The sequence below is a fragment of the Triticum urartu genome, chromosome 5A (genome assembly GCF_056163025.1).
Source record: "Triticum urartu cultivar PI428250 chromosome 5A, HENAU_Tu73, whole genome shotgun sequence".
Lineage (NCBI taxonomy): Eukaryota > Viridiplantae > Streptophyta > Magnoliopsida > Poales > Poaceae > Triticum > Triticum urartu.
This window is the reverse complement of record NC_141877.1, coordinates 591,420,853-591,443,844: the sequence shown is the minus strand read 5'-3', so window position 1 is coordinate 591,443,844 and position 22,992 is coordinate 591,420,853. Positions and strand designations below refer to the sequence as shown.

Sequence of the window (22,992 nt, the reverse complement as noted above, 5' to 3'; positions counted from 1 at the left end):
GTCCTTCGGCGTTTATCACTTTGAGGATCTCGCGTCAGCTTTCGCGCGGTGACGCGTCCAAGATTTTGCTGGAGGGGTTGAAATACAGACGCGGAACAGAGAAAACTGTATTTTCTTCAGTGTATCTAACGCCATCTCTTCGGCATAGTATCTTCTTAACCAAATTTAATCACCAAATATTCTCAGGCGTGTTTATAGTTTGCATTGACGACCGGACAGATGGCAATGGCAGTGAAGATAAGCTATACTAGATGCGCATCTCAAAGAATATATATGTTTAGATTGAAGAGGAATCACGCCGACCCTGAAATCTTAGTGCCACAAAGCACGTGATCAGTCACTCCACGGTCTCAAACGAAGCCACTGACCAAATCCAACAAAATCCGCAGCACAGGGAGACTCTCTCTGGGGGCTAAACTATTAATAACGCTAATCAAATAAACCCAGCAGCAGCAGCAGCATCACCTTGTCCTAAAGCTAATCAAAGAATCTTTGGCTGCAGGACGCAGGCGAGCCAGAAAAGAATGAGACGCGGTAAAAATAAAATCCCAGAAGCGAGCAACAAGAGAGGGCTTTTGATCCCGACAAGCGGGTGCAGAAAGCAAAACCTGATAAAAAGCGCCGCGCTTTTCTTTCTTTCTTTGTTTATTTGCCACACTGGTACAGTAGTACTGTATGATTTTCTTGCCTATATAATTCTCGTCCTCCTCCTCCCTGCGGCTGCCACACAGGCGGCCGAGCCGAGCCGAGCGAGCAATAATTCGCACCGGCACACAGGAGCGGCAGTAATGGCCGCGTGGTGCCGGTGCCAGTGCCAGTAGCACGCAGGCAGGCAGGGGAGCAGCGCCACTGCACTGGGCACTGGTGACGCTTCGAGCCCACTCGCCACACCCTTCCCTCCCTCCCTCGCTCCCTTCGCCTCCTCAAGCCGGGCTCCCAATCTCGCGAAGCGGCGGCCCTCATTGGCCGGCGGCGGTGCGCGGCCCCGGTCGTTTCCTCCGGCGTCAGGTGCCCGTGATCTGGTAACTCACTTTCCGCCGCGGTTTTGTTTTCTCTTGCCCCTTTATGTGAGATTGCGCAGCTTGCGGCTTTGGGCTTGTGCTGACGGAAATAATTTCCGCGACTGGAGGTTGTTGCAGAGGCGGCGAGGTGAGGTGACGCGGCGGCGCGATGAGGTGGCTCAAGTCGTTGGTTGGGCTGAGGAAGGTGGAGAGGCAGCAGCATCAGCAGCGCCGCAAGGAGGATGGCGACGCCGGCCGAACAGTACGGAGCACCACCTCTACCTACCTACGATTCCGCCTCTGCCTTTTTGTTCTCACCTCTGGGTTCCTTAATTCCATTTGGTCTACTTACTTACTCTGCTTGTATGTGGAAGGATCATAGCAATATTTTGCCCAGTGCTTCGTGAGAATTCATTCTTATCCTACAATAAATCTAATCTATAGGTAGCAATTGGTGCTTCTTTATGCAATGCTTTTGCAAGTTCTTGCATTTGTTGGCTTGTTGCAGATCTGGGTGATATTATTTGAGTCACCCTTTGGTTCTGCACCACTGACAAGATTGAATTTTGGGGACTGGAATTAGTCCAAAAAGAACTCAACTAATCTGTTGCTATGTAAGCACAACAACAACTATAAATTTGGAACAAGAATAGATATCTGTATAGTATTGCTACACCAGTACACCGTCCCTGATTATAAACACATGAGGAGAATATATGTTTCTGCTGCCATTTTTTTGGAATAGAGTGATGCCACATGCTCCTTTGCTGATGTGCTATGAAAATTTGCCTGTTTGCTTACACATTGTGAACTGGGGAAATTGCAGAAAAGGGATGCCGTCGATCAGTTCCACTTCCAGGATCAGCACTCCCAGGATCACGCTAGCCTTGTCGGACCAGAAGAGTTCCCTGATGGAAATGTTCCGTCAGAAGACGATTGCAGCACACCTTCATGCTCAGGACCTGGTTTCAGTACACTTAGCGTGCCACTGCCTCAAACAGAAGAGGAGCTCAAAGAGATCTGGGCTGCCACAATTATTCAGACTGCGTATAGAGCCCTACTGGTATTCACCTTTTTCTCTGTCCATTAGCAGTTAACTTCTTGCTTGCTCTGTACAGTGGGAATAATTACACATGTTTCCTAACTTGTGTATATTGATAAAATGCAAGGGGCCTGAAAATTTCAATGGTTACGTTTTTTAGAGAAATTGGATCTTGTGCTACCTTTTAATTAGTCTTGCTTGATTGCTGATGTGTGGTTAACTAGTAAAGTACTAAAGCTCCAGTCTCCAAAATACGGAGCTCCTGTGTCCAAGCAAACCTGCACCTGCAGGGCTGCATTTGCATGTGTAAGGCAGTATTAGGAGGCTTGCTATCCGTTGTATATTTAAAACCGGACTTTGTGCAGTCAGTAGGGTGTGCTGCACTTGTCTTACCTCACAAATTTCACATGGTTTTCAATTCCAACAACTATAACATACAGAGTGATTAGCATTATGTGATGACTATGCAGTTTCAGTTGAAGTAAGAAAAGCTACAGCTCGATCATCCTGATACTGTGATACATGGTAGAAGTAAAATCTATAATTCCTGGAAATGTTATGTATAGGTTTATGTTCATCGACATCAGTACTACTCCCTCCGTCCGGTAAAGAGTGTACGTTTGGCTTCAGAATTTGTCCACAAAAGAGTGTACTTCTATCTTTCCAATGCACTTTAAAGTAGAAAAAAATTTCTCTCTCATCACACGGTAATCAAGACTAATAACAATCTACACATGGTCTTCTTAATTTCTACATGCACTTAGCTCATTGGGGGTTGGTTAATTAAAGAGGAGAGAGATTGGTGTCTTGCACTTTTCCAATGCATTTTTTACTTGACTCCATAATTTGTCCTAAAATCTCTAGATGTGCACTCTTCACCAGATGAAGGGAGTATGCAACAATGTTTGCTGGACTGTATCTTCGACATCAGTACTGTGCAACAATGTTTGATGGACTGTATGTTCATACGGCTGGCTGTCGAAGTATTAGTGCAAAGCATTGTATCCTACCAACAAGTTTATCTTGGAAACAAAGAAATGTTAGAATGTAATCGAGGAATCTGCCAAGATTGCTCTAATTGTCTATTTTCTTGTAAGGTACTAGTACTACACTAAGTTTAGCTTCATTCCTCTTCAGGCTAGGAGAGCCCGCCGAGCTTTAAAAGGACTGGTTAGGCTTCAAGCCCTTGTAAGGGGTCATATAGTGAGAAAGCAAGCTGCTATAACACTTCGGTGTATGCAAGCTTTGGTCAGGGTACAAGCCCGTGTTAGAGCAAGGCGAGTTCGTGTTTCCTTGGAAAATCAGATGGACGAGCAACAAAATAATGTAGAAGAACAAACCGGCGAGGCACATGTTCGAGAAGCTGAGGTAAGGCACACACCAGTTTGCAAAAATTGTGCTTATAATTTGTAAGACATCCTGTTATATAATTTTTTTTTGTTATGCTGCTTGCCTTATTTGTTGACATCCTTTCGTAAGGTTCCTGTTAGAGTTACATTTTTTAATCAGGAAATAAATGGTGGTGCAGTGCAGTTATTTGGCTTGAGTTGTTAACTTCCATTACCACCTTACTTAAAATGCAGGATGGGTGGTGCGATAGTATAGGGTCTGTGGAAGACATCCAAGCAAAATTGTTGAAGAGGCAGGAAGCAGCAGCCAAGCGTGAGAGAGCCATGGCCTATGCCCTTTCTCACCAGGTAACTTTATCATATGTTTTACCCGAGGACATTACTCAATGGTGGTAACAACATGATGCTTGAACCGTGGATTAGTGAATGCTATATAGTGCACCAAACATATTGCCCTGAACCTAAGTATAGCTTCTGGATGTCTAAGGTCATTTCGGAAGCCTCATGCTCGCTGTTTTTGTGTGATTGGCTGCACCGCACTCTACTATGTTTGCTGTTGCTACACTCCAACTTCCAGGTGTTGCTTTCATGAATAACATAGAAGTTAACCTTCCCTCCAAGCTAGCTACATAATTTTGTTCTTCATGTTTTCCTTGCTATTCTGCTCTTGATTAGCTTTTATCTGTAATTTTACTGCATAGCCAATATTAGGCCACTACTTGAAAAGAAAAAGGGAAAGCATCAGTGCTTCCTTTAGTGTTCCATCTGAAGTTTCTTCTCTCCTTTTGCAGTGGCAAGCAGGTTCAAGGCAACAGGCAGCCATTACAGCTTCTGAACTAGACAGGAACAGCTGGAGCTGGAATTGGCTGGAGAGATGGATGGCTGTCCGCCCGTGGGAGAGTCGGTTCCTGGGCATGTACGCAGCAGATGGAATTGCCATCGATACCGGAGCGCAGCACGCTGAGGGAAATGCAACCAAGGCCCCATACAGGAAACCTGTGAAAAAGCAGGTTTCAGCTCTTCATTCAAATGTGTTGATCCAGAAGGCCCGGCCCTCGAACTCAGAGGGTGGTGGCTCCTCGTCGAACCCGTCTGCCGGTTCGGCGTCAGCTAAACCGAAACGGAAGCTGCCACCGAAAGAAGGTTCTGATGAAGTCTCGTCTCGTCTTTCGGGACTTGGTGCCCGGAGCAGTAGTAATCCTAAGGAGAGGCCTGGACAGTTACAACCACGGGCCAACAAGAGGTTCTCCTTGCCTGGCACTGGTAAGTCCAAACCTTGCATCTGTTACTTCTAGTGATGCAAAGATTTCCTGCTGGTTTCAGTAACTTTTCTTCTTCGGAAAAGGCATCATTTTTTCGATAAATGTCCTTGTCTAGCATAAGTTTTTCTCATGTGTGTGCGCTATAACTACTCAGCAGTTCAGAAATAATCTCCATACTACAAGCTGTTTGTTTCCTTTTTCCCCAGAAAAAAATAAAAGCTGTTTGTTTCCTGTTCCAACTTGTGCCTCGGTTTATTACGGTTGCTTAAAGCTTCCAGATAGACTCACTTGCTACTGAAAATGTGCAGGCACAGAAACTGGCAAACGGCAAGTGAATAAACCTGCAGTGAGCCGATCCCCCAAGGCTACCGAAGACTCTCCAGCGCTGGAAGGGAAGCATCGCCGTGCCGGTTCCGTTGATCTGTTGTTCAAGAGAGTTGAGCTGCAGGCTTGACAAGCCATCTGAAGCCCTATCTACCGTCGTCAAGGTTTGAAGCATGCGACGACGGCCTTAGATTCTGGAAGGTCCATTGGAGCAGTTTGCATTTATTTCTTAGCCATATAGGTATGCAGTCAAATGCTCATCTCATGAGATGAGATCTAGCTAGTGCTTGGATATGTATGTGCTGGTCAGCTGGTGCCTCTAGTCCTGGAGGTTACCATAGCTTGTACTGTTGTATTTGTAGCTAAGAGCAAGTATGGACTCACATTTTCTGGGACTATTTTTTGTACAATAAAAATTCTGAAATGTTATGTTTCAAGGGGTAACCCTGTGTTTTTCACTGGTGTGTGCTCTGTAATCTGTACCTTGCTTTTTTTTTTTTGAGCAATTGTAGTCTGTACCTTGCTTTTTTTGAGGGGTTAGTCTGTACCTTGCTGAGTTGCTGGGCCATGGTGTCTGAAGTATAAGCTTAGTAGTAGACTTGCTTGTTAAGGCTGCGGCCCATCAGACGAAATGGGCTCCGGCCCAGCAAGAAAGCCAGCTCATTCTACCCATTCCCTTTATTCCTTGCCCCGACGCGACGCGTTTTGTTTTGTTCCGTTTCCTTGGCGTGAACCGTAGCGGAACCGTCATCCATCGACGACTTCCGTCGCGCCCGAGGCACAGCGAGGCGCCCGAAACAATTGTCTGTCTCCATGGCGGCAACGACGACGGCGACGTCGAGGCGGGCGCCGGCCGTCCTCGCCCTCGCCCTCGCCCTCGCCCTCCTCCTCGCGGCGGCGCCCTCGGCCTCCGCCAGGGGCGACGGCAACGGCGTGTACGAGCCGTGCGCGGACGCGACGGTGAGCCGCGGCGACGGGTTCACCTTCGGGGTGGCCTTCGCGGGGCGCGACGCCTTCTTCTCCGGCGGCGTGCAGCTCTCCCCCTGCGACAGCCGCCTCAACCTGGCCGGCGCCGGCCCGCTGCTCGCGCTCTTCCGCCCCACCGTCGACGAGATTTCGCTCCTCACCGTCAACGCCTCCGGCGCCGGCGACCTGGTTAGTCGCCCTCCGCCGAGCTGCACCTCCTCAAGCCTTCCCTCCTGATTTTGCTGTTCGATCGAAGCTTTTTGTGCGAGGAATATAATCCGTAGGACGAACCCTAATTGATTTACCCATTTGCACCCCAGGGGAACTAATTGTTTGGCACAAAGAATTGTCTGCTAGCTCCTTTTTACTTCTTCTATTCTACTCTATAAATAGTAAATAAATCATGGTACTTTGCAAGCAAGAATTTGGAATGGCCATCAATCATGCAGTACGCCCTCCTTGCCTTTTGTCAATTAGTGTGTGAGGGATGAAGAAATTCAAATCGTTGGGGAGACCTCGCAAATCCATCGATGATGGCCTCTTGATTGGGGAGGTTTAAGCCAAAAAAACGGAGAGCTGGACAGTGTCCCACAAGCAACACGTCCAGACAACCGACAGCTACATTTTTGGGCTCATTGGAGGAGGGTGGATCCGTTAATGGCGCTCTCGACATGCCTCCGTGTTTCTCTGTGGCCCAACCTAGGTACTTGGTCGTTGCAATCTCGTCTGAGGATTTATTGAATGTGCTGTCCCCTCACTTTGGAGAAATTTCCCCTTCAACTGATTGATTGGGCTCAGCCGTTTGTTTTTAAGATAGTAGTAGAGATGGCAGACTGTCATGATGAGGACCCTCATTTATTTCTCATCTTCCTGATCCATTGACGGCATTTTGTTTTTTTTCCCTTGCAAATATGGGTCAAGACTCAAGATGCTGCATACAGTAAGAACGATTTCAGTAGTACTGAAAATTTCAGCACACTGTAATTAGTTGCCGAGACAACCTGCTGAGAAGAACTGCACAATAGCTTTGCATAGTTCAATCATGATACAATTGTTACTTTCTTGTACTCGAGTAGATAAGATAGCCAGATAGGTGTACTTATGAAATGTCTTGTTGGACAGTTCTGACATAAAAGATGATGGGTTCATCATTAGTTCTAACATGCCGTTCTTTCACTCTGTTCCAGACATCCGCTGGTGGGTACATGGTGGCATTTGCCGGGAGGAAATTCGCGGCAAGGTCGCCGCCCGTGTTCGTCGGCAACAGCTCGTACACAGTCACCGGCTTCACCCTGGTGCGCCCATAATTAACCCGTAACCTGGGCCAAATCACCGGCGACCATCTGCTCAACTGACGCCTATCTCTGTTTCCCAGGTGTTCGAGTTCCACAAGGGCACGCTCCAGAACCTCTTCTGGAAGTCCGACGGCTGCTCGTCGTGCTCCGGGCAGGCCAACTTCGGGTGCGTCGAGAACAGTTGCGCGATCAAGACGTCGAGCTGCAGGGGCAACGGCGGCGGCGGGCAGGTGGACTGCAGCCCCGGGATCCAGCTGGCCTTCTCCGGCACGGACAAGCACGAGGCGGTGCTCAACTCGTGGTACGAGGTGTCCAAGCTGAAGCAGTACTCCCTCTTCGGCCTCTTCTCCGGCCTCAAGGACTCCCTGGCCGGCCAGTTCAGCAACTTCTTCTAGCATCGTGTCGTGTGTGCTCGGTCCGTCCACATCGTGCAGCTTCTGAAGGCAGTCACACACACCCGTTGCCTCATATTGCGTCGTCACCCGTGTAGTGTTTGTTCAAGCTGTCGCGATATACTGTCACCCGTGCATGCCGTGTGACGTTTGTAACAAAATGCTCTGTGTATCGATTATCAGCTGCTACGTACGCTCGTTAACTGATAGGTATATATAGAGACAGTGTAAGCTACGTACGACGAAACTAGTGTATTTTTTGTAATGTATAATGTAATGGTATTTGTGTATTTTTGTGGTACGGTATGGAAGAGATGGTGGTTTGAAACGAGTACATTGATTGACTGTCCACGATGCAACTATTGGAGAAAAGTGGGATGTTGGGTGAGCTAAAATTTTGTTACTTTGGGCTGTTGTACGTTTATAAAAGGAGAGCATTCGTTTGTGACGCGCGTCCTTGTGATCCGGCCAGCGCCGGCACGTACGGTGGCCCGAGTCGAGAATGACGAGCGCTTGCACTTTGCTCTCTTCATAGAAGCTACCTGATCGGACCCTCCTGCGGCCGCCAGCACCCTCCTTCCTCGCCGCAGTTAGATGACGAGGCCGATGGCGGCGGGGTGTTCCGCCTTCTCTCTCAGTGTTACATAATCTCGAGTCCGCTAGTACCAGCGTTTCTGATCCACATGCGTTAACCAAACCCAATTGAAGAGCAACACCGACTTATAACAGGCCTTAGGCCCATCCCCCTCAAAAGACTAGCCTGTTAGGAGGGGACACCCCCGTCCTTATAAATCGTGTCCCGCCTCCTCCCACAACTGACGTGGGACTAAACCCAACACTCAGGGCCTCCACCACATGACGGCGCGGCTGGGCCGGGACACCGTGATGGCGAGGGGCGCCGTGGTGCGGCGGCGGATCCCCACAACGGCTTCATGGTGGCGTCGCCATGGTGGAGGCAGCGGAATGGTGGTGACCCTAGTGCTCCTATCGCATCACGACAACGATATGCATGATCAGTCCTTCTTGATCTGGTCGTCGACGTGTTCCGAAACCACTGCCGGAGATCTTGCCCAAGGATATCTGGATCGGATAGAATCCGGTCGTGCGCGTCCATATCAGCCTGCGCGGCTCCATGAGGGCGCGGCGTGAAGCTTTGTTTGTTTGTCGATACCATGAGACATGCCGGTATCCCGATTTTCATGGCATAGACAGCGGTGGAGAAAGTCATGGTGACTGAGATCGGAGGATCAGTAAGGCGGAGGGGGCCTTGGAGGCACTAGAGGATTTCATTTTTTGGTGGTGCTCCTCGGGTGCCGAGTCGTGACTTTCAGGATGAAAACCTAAGGTCTGATCTTCATTGGCTGTGTCTGGCAATTGCCTTGCAGGTATTGTTTTGAAAGCACGGACTTTCTCTAGGGTCAAAACTTAATATCTTGGATCGGCTGTCGATGGTGTTTGTGCACTTTTTTCTTCTTGAAAACATTGTTTTTTGAAGATCTTTTATGTTTTGGGGTGTTGTCTTTGGTGGTGGTTTATGGGTCATTGTGATGAGGCCTTTGTTTTTTCTCTATCTTTTATAATTTTTCTTTTTGGGCTGTGTGTATCTTAGATTTCTTTGTGACATCTTGTTGGTGTAGAGACTAAGAGTAGTTAATATCTTCACGAAATTAATATATAGAAAAGGCTTGCTCTGTTGCTCACGAAACAGAAGATACGGTTCGCCGGCCACTGGCGCGAGGGACCGAACCAACTAACGAACATTACCTTCCTACGTATACCTGGCAATTAGGCGCCTGCTCCTCTTCTTGCACGCTTGACGCAGCACTTTCATGCGGTCAGGAGACCGAGCACCTGTGGAGTATGCATGTCGCCAACTTTTCATTTCATTTCTTGTAATGCGTGACTCAGCCCATTTGGACGAGAGAGAGACAAAAAAAAAAAGGTGTTCTGGTCAAGCTGGACACGTGCTCCTCCGCTCGCCTCGACGATTGATCGGGTCAAACACGACTAACCGTATAGTATATATGAATATAATGAACACACCGCAAAAAAAAGAATATAATGAACGACGATGGCTCCGTCATCAGGGGACGGCTACCGACGGAATTTACCGCCACCCAATCCAATCCAATCCAATCCAGGCAGTTCACGTAGAATTTGCCGCCACATCCTACGATTTTTACCCATACTACTTAATTTTCACCCCGCGTCGAGCTGGTTTGTCCGGCGCGGCGCGGCGCGCTGCAGATATGGAATCCGTTGCACATGCCCGCCTGGTGAACTTTGTACAGCCAGCTAAGCTGCGTGCCGCACTTAGCTGACGCGGTTATTAGGCTCGAGATTTCCGGTTTCCAGACATGGATAGCCGACGCACCCACGCCACCGCGTGATCCAAGGACCGGACCCAACCTGGACGCCAAGCCATCGGATCGGATCGGATCGGGTCGGGCGTATTACTATTGGATCCACTTGCCGCAGGGAGAAGGAAGGGTGTGGGTCGCCGTCCGTCCCCTTCCTCCCACCTTCCCCGAGCACGAGACGGCAGACCCCTTCAACCCGACTCCGCGTCCCCGCCCCGATCAGTACCGGTTAAGTAACTAACCCCTTCTCCCTCCCTTGTCCACTCTGCTTCTCCCCCTCCAAGAAACCGGCGTACAGATCGATCGATCGGCCCTTGCCTGAGCCGGCAGCAGTAGACATGAACAACCTCTTCTCCAGCTCGTGGAAGCGCGCGGGCGCGGGGGGCGACGGCGGGGACCTGGAGTCGGGCGGCGTGGAGATGACGGCGCCGCCGGGCGCCGCGGCGGGGGCGAGCCTGGACCGCTTCTTCGAGGACGTGGAGTCCATCAAGGACGACCTGCGGGAGCTGGAGCGGATCCAGCGCTCCCTCCACGACGCCAACGAGTCGGGCAAGTCGCTCCACGACGCCTCCGCCGTGCGCGCGCTCCGCTCCCGCATGGACGCCGACGTCGCCGCCGCCATCAAGAAGGCCAAGGTCGTCAAGCTGCGCCTCGAGTCGCTCGACCGGGCCAACGCCGCCAACCGCTCCGTGGCCGGGTGCGGGCCGGGCTCCTCCACGGACCGCACCCGCACCTCCGTCGTGGCCGGCCTGCGCAAGAAGCTGCGGGACGCCATGGAGGCCTTCTCCTCCCTCCGCTCCCGCATCACCTCCGAGTACCGGGACACCGTCGCGCGGCGCTACTTCACGGTGACGGGGGCCCAGCCCGACGAGGCGACGCTGGACACGCTGGCGGAGACGGGCGAGGGGGAGCGGTTCCTGCAGCGGGCCATCGCGGAGCAGCAGGGCCGCGGGGAGGTGCTGGGCGTGGTGGCGGAGATCCAGGAGCGGCACGGCGCCGTGGCGGACCTGGAGAGGTCGCTGCTGGAGCTGCAGCAGGTGTTCAACGACATGGCCGTGCTGGTGGCGGCGCAGGGGGAGCAGCTGGACGACATCGAGGGCCACGTCGGGCGGGCAAGGTCGTTCGTGGACCGGGGGCGCGAGCAGCTGCAGGTCGCCCGCAAGCACCAGAAGAGCTCCCGCAAGTGGACCTGCATCGGCATCGGCATCCTGCTCGTCATTATACTTATCATCGTCATCCCCATCGTGCTCACGAACACCAACAAGAGCAGCAACAACAACAACCAGCAGTAGCCTGTGGATCTGCCTGCCCGTGGCGATGATGATCCGGGCTTGCTTGCTTCTTGCTGGGTGTTGTTGGTTGTTTTTTGTGGAATTTTTTGCGATTGTAATTACTCCGTCCGTGCGGTTCGTTGAGCCACTCGATTACGTTACTATACTAGTAAAAATGCCCGTGCGTTGCAACGGGTCAAAAAGATAGCAAAATCTGCTTTGTGTGTGTCATTGCGCAACATTTCTTATATTCAATTCTAATTATCTCTTTTTTGGAGTATGAAGTGTGGATTTGAATAAGCCACCTTAACATCCTTCATCTGATTAGAGAGTACTTGTGCATGGAATAGTTTGTCAATCGTTTTTTTACTTTTCGAGAGAACATGAATATTTATTTATTTTAAAGTAACATATTTGAATTTTTTTATCATTTTTTAAATGGGATCTTTTACAATTCGCATTTTTTAACACATGATTTTTGAAAATAATTTTGATTTATATATTTTTTGAAAATATTCTTAAATACAAACATTTTAAAAAAATTGATACATTTCTAGGACATATTGAATGACGAGGAGACATGAGCAGGCGGCGGCAGTGCTTGGCCCAAACAAAACACTTCATGCTCGTGTCTCCTCGTCGTTCTAGGGATACAAAGCACTTCATGTCGTGTTCTTCCACCATGGCCATCAGACTATATTTTTTTAAAAGCGAACGGGCAACCAAACTGTTGCAGCTGTCATCGGTTGGACCGCCGCTTCACCGGTTTGTTTGTGACAAAAAAACCAAGTTATTAAAAATAACCTTAGATCAAATGAGTACACATAATATTGGATGTAATATAAAAATAACCAAGCATAATTTATATGAACCCCACAGATTCAAAACAACAGAAAAGTATGAATGGTCATTGCCGGCCAACTTTTTTGTATGCGAGAAGAGAATGGCCATTGAATTAGAGCATGTTCAGGTGCACGCACGCAACCGATGTTATTTATTTTAATTGCTCCCTTCTCGGCCCGTGCACATTCAGCAACAGCATCGTTCTTTTTATTCTTTTCCTTTAATGCTCATACATAAGAGCAAATTTTATTCCTTCATATTTCTTTCATTTTTTGCTTTATAAGAGCCGAATTTACTCCTTTTAATCTCTTCCCTTTCCTTATGAGTGAAATAATTTCTTTCCTTTCTGCTTATATAAGAGCCGAGTTTTCTCCTTCTTTTAATTTCTTCTCTTTCCTTATGAGTGGAATAATTCCTTTCCATTTTTCTTACACGAGAGCCGAATTTACTTCCTTTAATTCCTTCTCTTTCATTATGAGTGGAATAATTTCTTTCCTTATTGCTTACATAAGAGCCGAGTTTACTCCTTTTAATTCCTTCTCTTTTCTTCCTGCTTGTATTCCGGGACCCACTCCTTGAGTTGGCTTATTGATTTCGAATCATACACATGTATAAATTGGTGGGACATCGATGGCAGATTATATGACCCTCACTATTTTTATGTAAAGAACCCAAATAAGAGGTGGCCTTGTTGCCTCCAACTTTTCATTCCCTTTGAATCTTCTAACACAAAGGCCAGCCAGGTCACAGGGGCTGAGACATTTAAACTCACCTTCCCTTTAGTTGCCAATTTGAAGGGAGGGATTGAATTAGGCTGTGCTTATGGCCAATTAAGATGCCACTGTCCATGAGCGATCAATTTAAAATCAAAAGTGATAACCTAGCTTCTAATATAAATAAAAATCCAATTCTTCTGTAGTTGGATACCCAAATTTAGCATACTGCACATTCATCTCTCTTATCGTTAGTGTTTTGTTCTGCAAAAATAGGTTCAGTATTAAAAATCAAGGCAACTTCTCTGCACACAATTTCCTGGGAAGAGACAGCAAACCTTTGCACCACTCAAATGTCGCAGGTGACTTGTTTTAGTTCAGGATCTTGAAAAAGTCAAACCAACATACCTTTCCCGCTAACAGCCAGTGGTAAGCATGTGCCGCTGGAGCCCGACCAACTTCCCTTGATCACATTTACTGTCTCCTATCCACGGCGACAAAGGGAAAAATGCATTGATCTAGAGTAGTTTATTTCACAACTTATGTGGTGGTCATTTCATGTATAACAAATATCAATATGTTTCTTTGAATATATTCATTCTGCTTTTGAGCTCACAAGCATCCGGGTGAAGAGTAAATGCAGACAGAATAGCAAACATAACAAACCTATTCTTGCAAACAAACACGTTCCGGTGTTCAAGCTGCATGCAAAACTTCATGAAGAAAAAACACTTGTGGTGCTTTGCCAAAAAAAAAAAGCTTTTAAAATAGTTTTTTAACGATTTGTTTATTTTTCTAATCCAACATTAATGTTATTTTTTCATGAAATGTTGCACAAATAGTTCTACATGTTTGTTTCCAAAAGATTTCTTTAAATTTTATTGATATTATTTGAGCTCAAGAGCCAAGTTCATGTCCCATCTTCCTTCTGGCATTTCTTATGCAACAATCAAGTAAAAAAATAGGACGAACCTATAATTAGATCCTTGCCATGCCGAGCTGAGTCGGGCCGAGCAATTACAGAATAGGCATTTCTTCCATATGTTACCATTACATATCTGCAACTGCAGAAGAAGATTTTCTTCTTCATCAATACCCATACATTGGTCCTTGTCAGATCAGAAGGCGAAGGGCAGTGCATCTCACTTCCCCACACTCTGTTCCATCTATGAGAGTGTGATCAACATGGATTGCGTTGCCGGGAAGGGGGAAATAATAGTAGGTGGTGGCTGCGCCGCCGAGGATGAGCAGGGCGTAGCCACCAACGTGCTTGTGGGGGTTGGTGTTGGAGGAGACAGGGGAGGACACAGACGTTGTGGTCGCAGTTGGGGCTGCTGAAGCAAGAATACAGGGGAGGCAGTGAAACGTTGGGGCTCGAACGATTCCGGTGGTGAAATGTTGGGGCCGTGGCTCGTTTCCAGCCCAGTATTTTTTTAAATTAGCAGTGAAATGTATAGACTACAAGAGCAGCCCAAGCCCAATACGAAGCTATCCTTATTTGATGACCTAGACGAGCAGCATGTACCCACTGACCCACGCGATGCATCCATCCCCCCGCCGCCACACACAGCTGTTGCTCACACCTCCCTCCCTCTTACATTCTTTTCTTCTTCCCAACGCATCCATAATCCATCCCTGCCGCACGCACACAGGCATGCTTTCGTCGCCGAGCGCACACACGCACGCAGATGCTCACACAGTGCCCACCCATGTTCTTCTCTGCTTGTGTTGCGTCCTCACCAACGTCGGCAGGTGCGTGCCCTCCGCCTCAACGCCGCACCGCCACTTGCTCTGGCACGCCCTGGTGGCCGGCGGTGACCACCATCACTCACAGCACATCCACAGCATGCACCTCCCTTGTCCATCCACTCACGATCCGCTCAGGCTAAACAGAGCCGGTGCAAAACGAGCCGAGCCACCCATATGCAGCTCGTTGGCATCACCCAGCCGAGCCGAGCTAGCTGCTTCCGAGCGAGCTAACATGGCCGTCTGAATTCGGCTTGGCTCGTGTCCAGTTCTAATCGGCAACATACTTACCCAGGTCGAAGTCAGGGAGACAGGGAAGGGGGTGGTGGAGACGGCGAGGAGGGGTTTGTGGTAGTGGTCGGCAATGGAGCCTGGGGGCGAACGAACGACGGCACCGACCTATCCAGATCCTTCTTTCTTTCCTGAGATGGCGCTAGATGAGGTGGGGTAGAGATGGGCTAAACACTGAATTGGAGTGGCAGGGGGTTATTTGTAAAATTGCCATAGTTTGTCTCAGACGCTTTGGATGCAAATCGGATGGCTGTAAATGAAAGATGGCAGGCACACCATCATTACCAACTCAGATTTTTATAGGAGTAGAGATGACTATATATATATATATATATATATATATATATATATATATATATATATATATATATATATATATATATCGGCGATTTAGTAGTGGTAATTATGCAGTTGATTAAGTTTGGGTTGGAGTGTGGAGCCGGGCCTGTGTGACAGGTGAGCCAACTTTGACTTGGTCGGAGTCCATGTGCCGGCGCGGCTGACCGGCGACGCAATCAAGAGAAGAAGAAGAGAAGATTCATTCAGGCTCCTGACGCGAGGCACCGCTCGTTGGTTGGAGTAATCTACGGTGGCAGGCCGTCAAATCTGGAGCTGCCTGCGTGCTCCCGACGGCTTGCAAGCTTTTTGAAAGGCAAACCTTCCGTATCATTTCGAGGCAGGCTGGACTTCGACAAGATTGCGACGCAGTAGTATAATTCTGCTCATTAGGTTCAAGATTAGCCGAACCACCACTGGAATTGCACCAAGTCCGGTACATGGCGCAATTCTGTCCGTTCTAAGGGAACGCATAAGGCCCCGCTTGGATCACCGTTTTCGCTCGTACTCGGCTGTACGGGTCGTTTTGTTTCTAGGCGAAAAATCAGCCTTGACGGGTAATTTACATGTGTAAAATAAAACTTGCATCGCATGTTCAGTCTGACAATAGAACTTTAAAAATACGGTTTTATGGTCACCTAATTTGACTCAATCGTGCAAATACAGTTACAATACATTGATTCTTAACTGAGAAAAATACTTCACTTCTATTCTACACCACCCTTATTTTCCAGGGAAGCCCAACAGCTTCTGCGGGAGTACCAACCGAGCAGCGAGTAAAGTGCAGCGGTTGTAAGAGCATCTCCAACAGCCGCCCAACGTGCGGCGCGCTAAAAAGCAGTTTGCAGTGCGCCCATCGTCTGAAAAAGCACGGCGGGCAACGCTGGCTTCAGCAGCCGCATTAAAATTTAGCGAGCTTACGCATAGCTCCAGCAGCCACGCTAAAATGCAGCGCACGCGTAATTGCAGCAGCCGAACATCGCGTACATATTTTTAAATAAAAACGATACTAAATACAAATTCATAGATAAAAATGATACATAGGTATTTTATATAGTTTCACAGCATAGATAGATAAAACTACGGTCCAACGATATAAAAAACTATTAGATAGTGCAATGCAACTACAATCTACTCCCAGTCGCCATCATCATCATCCTCGCTCGTCTGATCCAAGGTATCGAGCCACATGTCGTCTCAACGAGGATCATTATCCGTAAAGATCAACTGCCCACCAATTTCAACGACATCGCCTTGTGATAACGCCAGGGCCTTCCGCCGACGCCTGTCCAACCGTTCCACGCGGCGCTTTGCCATCTGCTTCGCCCAGTAGGCTTGCTCGTCGGCGGCGTCCTCTGGATGGCGCAGGCGCCACTCCGCCATGGCCCGCTCGTCCTCCTCGGCGATGAGAAGGTGGCGCTGCCGTCGAGCGTGCTCTGCACGGTCCTGGTCCGTGATAAGACGAGGCGGAGGGGCGCCGTCCTGCGCCTGCTGGCGCGTGTGGACGTCCTGGAAGTTCATCTGCGTGCGCGGCCCGTCTAGGCGTCACGCCGCCATGTCGTATGCGCGGGCGGCCTCGTGCGCAGTCTGGAATGTGCCGAGGCCGAGCCGAACGTCGCCGGATCGGATCTCGGCGTAGTACGAGCCGTTGGGACGCTGGCGGACGCCGCGGTAGCCCGACGCTTCTCGGCGGCGCGGCGGCATGGTGGCGCGTCGGTGGCGGGGCGTTGGAGCGGCGAGGAAGCAACGAGGAAGTGGGGAAGACGCGCGTGACGGCAGAAGAGGAAGAGAGAGTGTGGAATAGCCGTGTGGCGAGCGCCGCAATTTAAAGGCGCCGGAAGCGGTACGCCAAAAATAGCCCGCGAGCCGCCGCCTTTTCTCGCGCGCGCGCAAACTATTCCCCCGCGCTAGTTTCCCGCCACCGCTAGAGCGTGCAAAAATGTCCCCCGCACGCTAAAAACTCAGTTCACCGCGCACGCGCCTTTTGACGCGGCTATTAGAGATGCTCTAAGTAAGGCTTGTCGTGTACTAAAAAGAGTGATCATCTTTTCTTCCCTTCTAGTGACACTGAGGGAGCAGCATGCATACGCATAGTTACCCTCCGCAACGATCACTTCTCTAGCGGAAACACTCCCAACGCGCCTTAGCACTGCAACGTGTCGTACATTAGGCGCACCTCGCGTGAGTATGATTTTTCCCGTTTCTAGAGGCGTTTTTGGGTTTTATTTGTTTTATTTTGAGGGTGCTTGATACGTTTTAGTTTCATGACTAAAAGTAGTGGGACTAAAACTTGCTAGCCTCACCTATACTTGAATCCAAATACTAAAAAAACTAAAATCAAGTTATTGAGCATTTATTATTCTTCAAACCCTTCAATCCAGAACTCGCATGTGTTAAAGGAGAGGCATTAAATGAGGAGAGGAGAGGGCTAATACATATTTTAGTAGGTTTCCTATGACTAAAAAATTTTAGGCTCAAGACTAGTCCTAGCCTCTCTTTAGTCAGGAGTGCTTGAAACTTTAGCCTCTAAAAAAGACTATTTTTAGTCAGACTAAAAATAGTCCCTTGGATTCAAGCACCCTCTTTGTCTTTTCGACTCATATGTTTATCTTGATTTCTTAGGTTTTGGCTAAATTTTTGGTTCTTTTCCAAGAAGATCGTTTTTCCAAGAGAAGCACACCATTTGCTTTTGCGAGAAGTATAACATGTGTTTTCGTGAAAGCACAGTTGTACTTCCGCGAGAAGCACATCTGCTTCCGCGAGAAAGCATAATTCATGTTTCCAAAAAAAAGCGCAATTATACTTCTTGAAAAGTGAAAAAAATACAGTTGTGCTTCTCCAAAGAAAAGAAAAGCACAACCGCAGGCTTCTATGAAAAGCGCAACTGATCTTTTGGGTTTTTAACTTTTTCCTTTTGGTTTTCTTTTCTTTTGTTTTTTATTGCCAGTTTTTTCCGGGTTTTTCATATTTGTTTTTTTTTTGTTTTTCCCAACTTCTAGTTTCTTTGAGATTTTTTTCATGAAAAAAATTTGTCTAAACATATGAACATGTGATGTGGTTTCAAAGATTTTGACACAATAATCTAATGATGAAAATGGCTCGACACTTGAATGCACGACTTAAGAGATAAACCGTCTTAAAAACCGAATCCGTGAAAAAGAGGAAAATTTTCAGGTTACGACAATTGACGCACATGCAATACGTCATTTGCTAGCACCAGAGAAGGTGGAAAGTGACCGTTGCAAGGGTATCCCTTAACTAGTGATTTCGTAGTTCTCCGAAAACATTAGTCAAAGGGTATCTCTTGGATAGGTCACTCCCACTTCCCATCATGATGACAAGTGGCGCATTGTTTTTGCGACATTTGTCGCATCCTAAGAGCTTTGTTTTCAGATTAAAAACATTTTGTCTTTTGAACCATGTTCAAATCACCATTTTCACCATTGCGTTTCTCATGACAAGATCTTCAAAACTGGATCACATGTTAATAGGTATGGATGAACTTCTTTTAAGAAAATCAGAAATAAGAAAATCAGAAAAGAAAAACAATAACCAAAAGCACAACTCTGATTTTTCTTCTTCTGAAGTAGAGTTGTGTTTTTCACTTTTTGGGAAGCACATAGCAGTGCTTTACCAGAAGCATAACTGTGATTTTCACTTTACGGGAAGTAGAGTTGTGCCTCCTGATAGGCACATGTGTGCTTTCACCGGAAGCACAACTGTGTTTTTCACAGCTTTTTTTTGTGGGGTTTTTTTCACTTCTTTTCGTGAAGCACGACTGTGTTTGTCGCATGGTGGGTTTCACGAGAGAATATAAAAAAGAACATCACAAAAACCTAGAAAAATAAAGCAAAGTCCAAAACCGAAAAAACCGCAAGAAAAACGAGCAAAAAAGACGTATTCGAGAGGGTGCACTCAATGCGCGGCATGTGGCGGTAGTCGAGCGCCCTCAAAAGTGTCTGTTAGGACCACCTGACACATGTGATAAGCAATCCAAACAATTAAAAAAAATTATCCGCTGGGTTGGCCCCCCGAATAGGTACCCAGTAAATAGTTGCCCCTAGTTCCTCTCGTTATATAAACCTACTCACCGAAAGAGCTATATATATTGCTCTTTGCAAGCGCTAGTAGCATGGCCTACGTGTGTTTCCATCAGTTTCGAAGAGTGGTTTTGGGATAATTCTATTATTCGGCTTGGATTGGTTTTAGAAACTTTTGTGCATTTTCGATGATCAGGTAGACAGTGGTATCCCAACCCAATAGGGTTCAAGTCCCGATGCTTGCATTTATCCTGGATTTATTTCAGGATTTTTGGTGATGCACGTTTAGTGGGAGAAGACGTTCCGGCTTAGTCTCGAAAGTGCTCATAGGTATAGGGTGTGTGTGTGTTCATAGGGGTGAGCGTATTCACGTATATATGAGTGCTCGTGTTTGTACCGTGTTCAAAAAAACATGTATGAAGTGTTAGAACACTTTCCCATTTTGCCTATGTGTTTTGATCACTATTTTTTCCTCATCTTTTGTGCATTCTTTCCTTTTGCCTATGTATTTTGATCACTATTTTTTCCTTTTTTTCCTTTTTTTATTTTTTAATACAATGAGCTTTTGTCACATACAAGGTAGACATTTTTTAGATACACTTTGAATATTTTTCAAATGCACATTCAACATTTTTTTAATACACGATGCACATTTCTTAACTCGCATTGAACATTTTTCACAAATGCCATGAACATTGTTTTGGAACATAAAAACATGTGTGAAGTGTTGGAACATATTTTAATTGCCACACATATTTTTTAATGGTACAAAAACATTTTTCAAGTTTACACGAGCATTATTTATGTTGTATATTTTTTTAGATTTCATGAACATACTTTTGAAATGCGTAAACGTTTTTTGTTGGCAATTACGCAAACATTTTTATATTGTATATTTTTAAATGACACTAACATATTTTGAAATGTGAATATTTTTTTCGATCATACAAAACATTTTTATGAAATTACGTGAACATTTTTCACACTATAAAAATTTAAAAAGAATGAAATGAATATATTTTTGAAATGCGTGAACATCTTCTAAATGTTATGAACATTTTTTAATAGATGGTACTATTGATCCATAGTTTTTATTTTTTCTCATATAATGTATGGCCTCTTGCTTCATGTCCCACTTTAGGCCTGGGCGTTAGGCGGTCGCCCCTCTCGCCTAGGCCCAGAGACGGCCTTGGATTCACTCAGTCATATATCATTAATTATTCAACGTCAAGCACCGATGCTTAATGAATAGGCTTACAATGAAGAAATGACCCTAGTAAGTGTCATACATGTAGAACGAACACATGACAATTCCGAAAGTTTTTTATGGCAAATTTAGTGACGCAAAGATCGTAAATTTAGTTGTCAAGCATGGCAATTTTCTTTTTAAATGGCAATTTTCAGTTTTTTTGGGTTTATTTTTCTTTCGGGTGGTAACAGTTGTAAAAAATGTCAGGACCAAAATGCTTCATGTCACAGGTATGACAGTTATCATTTTGATAAGAAAACGGTGATTCAGAAACATTTGTCTCTGATCATTATTGCACCACGTGATTCAACTCCTACTTCTCACTAAGAGCAGCCGTTCGGTGCATTACCCAGCCCATATGTAACACATTTTTTTTTGATAAAGGATGTTTTTCTATTCATAATATAGCATCAAGGGATACAATCATAATGAGTACAACACCCGTTAAGATGCACACATCCAACACTAACACATACAAATAATCACATCTGCTTGGAGCAAAGTCATACACGACCAAAGCTATGCCAGACGGAGTGATAAAAAGAAAAATTCCCGAAGTGATTCGACAATATACGGTGGTGACCATCGGCACCCATCATCTATTGACAACACAAGGAATACGAGAAATGTTCTTCAAAAGCGACGCCTCCAGGAAGGGAACGACACACAAGCGCCGCCGTCGCCGGGTCCAACCACCAAAGGTCAAACCATGGGTTTTCACCTTGAAGATCAAGTCCGAGCAAACTTCAAACAATGCCTTCATCAGGGTAACGACGCAAAGAACGCCGCCATTGTCAGGTACAACCAACTAGGGTCGAACCTAGGGTTTTCACCCTGGAGCTCGAGACCGGGTACTCGAGAAGTACTACCCAATCAAAGTCATCCTTTGTTGTCTCCTCCACTTTCCACAATCCCTGCAACAGCATACATGCAAGAGTCGCTCACCATGACGAAGCCTTTAACGGGGAAATGACATCAGCATCACCAAAATCATGAGATTCTCTGGCGGCGCCGCATCATCCTCACAAGTGGCAGCTGATGGTTGATCTGCATCAGACGACACCACCATGTGATGTCACTAACTCCACCGTCCTCTCCTGTGGCAGCATGACCGCGAACGATCCAACGCCGAAGTGATGCGACGCTCCAGGCCACAATCAACAACAGCTTCGTGCCGCCGGTTGCAGATCTGACTGATCCAGGCGAACATTATTGTTTTCGCTAGATCGATGGTCGAACCGCATTACCCGACCAGCCACCGTCGTCCCGCAGATGCCAGAATCAGAGGCCACTCAGCCTTGCGCCCAAGCCCGATTGAAGACCATCATGACCGCCGCCTTCCTGCGGCTGTATGGTCGATGGCCCATGGCTGCTGCGGATTGACTTGGTTGCTTGGTGCACCCACATCTCGCTGAACTGGACGTCTTCAGGAAAATCCGAGGCAACCGCCCAAGCATGAACCAGTGTTGCCGCTGCAATGTCCGCCTTCAGAGCATCTGGTCACCTCACACGCATCATCAAACGCCATGGGAACGGAGCGCCGCCGCCGCCGTCGGCAGGAAAAATGGATCGAGGGTGGCCGCCCGTGTCGCACTAGTCGCACCACATGCAACAGCTAATTAGCATGGGACTAACTTAATTAATACAGATCGCTATTAGTCTCGTACCCGTTTGCCTATGCTCTTATGAGTTCAAGGCGACTACTGTTTCTCGCCTCGTGCCGATGGCGTCGCAAGTTTACCTCTTCTTCTATGGCCCTAGGCCATGGATGCACGGTAGATCTTGGCCCTTGCCGGTGGGAGGGCTCCTCCCTCAATTTTAGATGTCGTTTCTGTCTGTCTAGGGTTTGTGTCCTGTTCAGAAAGACGAGGTGGCGGCGACTCCCTAAAGATGGAATAAGTTTCTCTCCGCCTAGCCTCTGTTTCGGCGTTGTGATTGCGTCGTTGGATGGCATGTGAAGGCATGTCTCTAGGGGATCTCGCAGGATTCGGTTAATGGTTGTCTTTGGTAGAAAGCTTTGGAAGGTCGAAAATCCCGGTTGGTATCTCTCCAGTGAATGAATTCAGACTAAGATTCAACGTGTCCAGGCTTGTTAAATCAGAAAATGTACTTGGGATAGATCCCCTGAGATTGTTCATTTGAAGGTTCAGAACTACCATATTGTCAAGGGTGCTGATTGCATCAGGCACTTGACCCTGAAAATTATTAGATGCCAGATTCAGCAAGGACTGGTTCCTGCATTTTCCAAGCTCTGATGATATATTTCCCATCAAGTGATTATTCTCCAACTCAAGATAAGCCAAGGCCAAGACATCACCGATAGTGTCCGGGATGGTCCCATTGAGCTTGTTACCACCAAGCCTCAAGCGGTAGAGGTTTGAAGACAAGTTCCTGGGAATGGGTCCTTGAAGGTAATTGCTGGAGAGATCTGTTGGTTTGATCTGACGGCTTAAACAGGTCAGTTGGATCTATTAGTCTAACAGGAAAAAATGAAGGGATAACGATAAGTGAA

The 22,992-nt window shown here is 47.2% G+C and overlaps 3 protein-coding genes and 2 pseudogenes across 4 annotated transcripts; 3 read left to right on the top strand and 2 right to left on the bottom strand.

Annotated features, from left to right (window-relative positions):
* Positions 1-707: 707 nt before the first annotated feature.
* LOC125510852 (protein IQ-DOMAIN 5) lies at positions 708-5,436 on the top strand. 2 transcript variants are annotated; one of them, XM_048676126.2, is made up of 7 exons: positions 708-1,022; positions 1,140-1,263; positions 1,828-2,064; positions 3,181-3,411; positions 3,627-3,740; positions 4,184-4,655; positions 4,963-5,436. In XM_048676126.2, exons 2-7 carry the CDS (start codon positions 1,171-1,173, stop codon positions 5,106-5,108), a joined length of 1,293 nt encoding a protein of 430 aa, XP_048532083.1. In that variant the 5' UTR covers positions 708-1,022; positions 1,140-1,170; the 3' UTR covers positions 5,109-5,436. The 2 variants fall into 2 exon arrangements, with proteins under 2 accessions (XP_048532083.1, XP_048532082.1); XM_048676125.2 differs by having other exon boundaries at positions 709-1,022; positions 1,130-1,263.
* A 259-nt stretch (positions 5,437-5,695) lies between these two features.
* LOC125510859 (uncharacterized) lies at positions 5,696-7,921 on the top strand. Its single transcript, XM_048676133.2, has 3 exons — positions 5,696-6,133; positions 7,132-7,239; positions 7,320-7,921. Exons 1-3 carry the CDS (start codon positions 5,792-5,794, stop codon positions 7,632-7,634), a joined length of 765 nt encoding a protein of 254 aa, XP_048532090.1. The 5' UTR covers positions 5,696-5,791; the 3' UTR covers positions 7,635-7,921.
* A 2,240-nt stretch (positions 7,922-10,161) lies between these two features.
* LOC125510858 (syntaxin-121-like) lies at positions 10,162-11,530 on the top strand. Its single transcript, XM_048676132.2, has one exon. The coding sequence runs from the start codon at positions 10,330-10,332 to the stop codon at positions 11,281-11,283; it is 954 nt and encodes a 317-aa protein (XP_048532089.1). The 5' UTR covers positions 10,162-10,329; the 3' UTR covers positions 11,284-11,530.
* A 4,792-nt stretch (positions 11,531-16,322) lies between these two features.
* Positions 16,323-21,549, bottom strand: LOC147973142 (uncharacterized; annotated as a pseudogene).
* Positions 21,550-22,471: 922 nt separating this feature from the next.
* The window catches only part of LOC147973141 (receptor-like protein 41), a 69,808-nt pseudogene continuing 69,287 nt past the window's right edge, over positions 22,472-22,992 (bottom strand).

Excerpts from the sequence above, each read along its gene's own strand:
- LOC125510852 (XM_048676126.2), top strand. The coding sequence starts at position 1,171 with ATGAGGTGGCTCAAGTCGTTGGTTGGGCTGAGGAAGGTGGAGAGGCAG. Across the intron at positions 2,065-3,180 it reads CTGCGTATAGAGCCCTACTG|GCTAGGAGAGCCCGCCGAGC; the intron begins GTATTCACCTTT and ends ATTCCTCTTCAG. Across the intron at positions 4,656-4,962 it reads GTTCTCCTTGCCTGGCACTG|GCACAGAAACTGGCAAACGG; the intron begins GTAAGTCCAAAC and ends GAAAATGTGCAG.
- LOC125510859 (XM_048676133.2), top strand. The coding sequence starts at position 5,792 with ATGGCGGCAACGACGACGGCGACGTCGAGGCGGGCGCCGGCCGTCCTC. Across the intron at positions 6,134-7,131 it reads CCTCCGGCGCCGGCGACCTG|ACATCCGCTGGTGGGTACAT; the intron begins GTTAGTCGCCCT and ends ACTCTGTTCCAG. Across the intron at positions 7,240-7,319 it reads CAGTCACCGGCTTCACCCTG|GTGTTCGAGTTCCACAAGGG; the intron begins GTGCGCCCATAA and ends TCTGTTTCCCAG.
- LOC125510858 (XM_048676132.2), top strand. The coding sequence starts at position 10,330 with ATGAACAACCTCTTCTCCAGCTCGTGGAAGCGCGCGGGCGCGGGGGGC.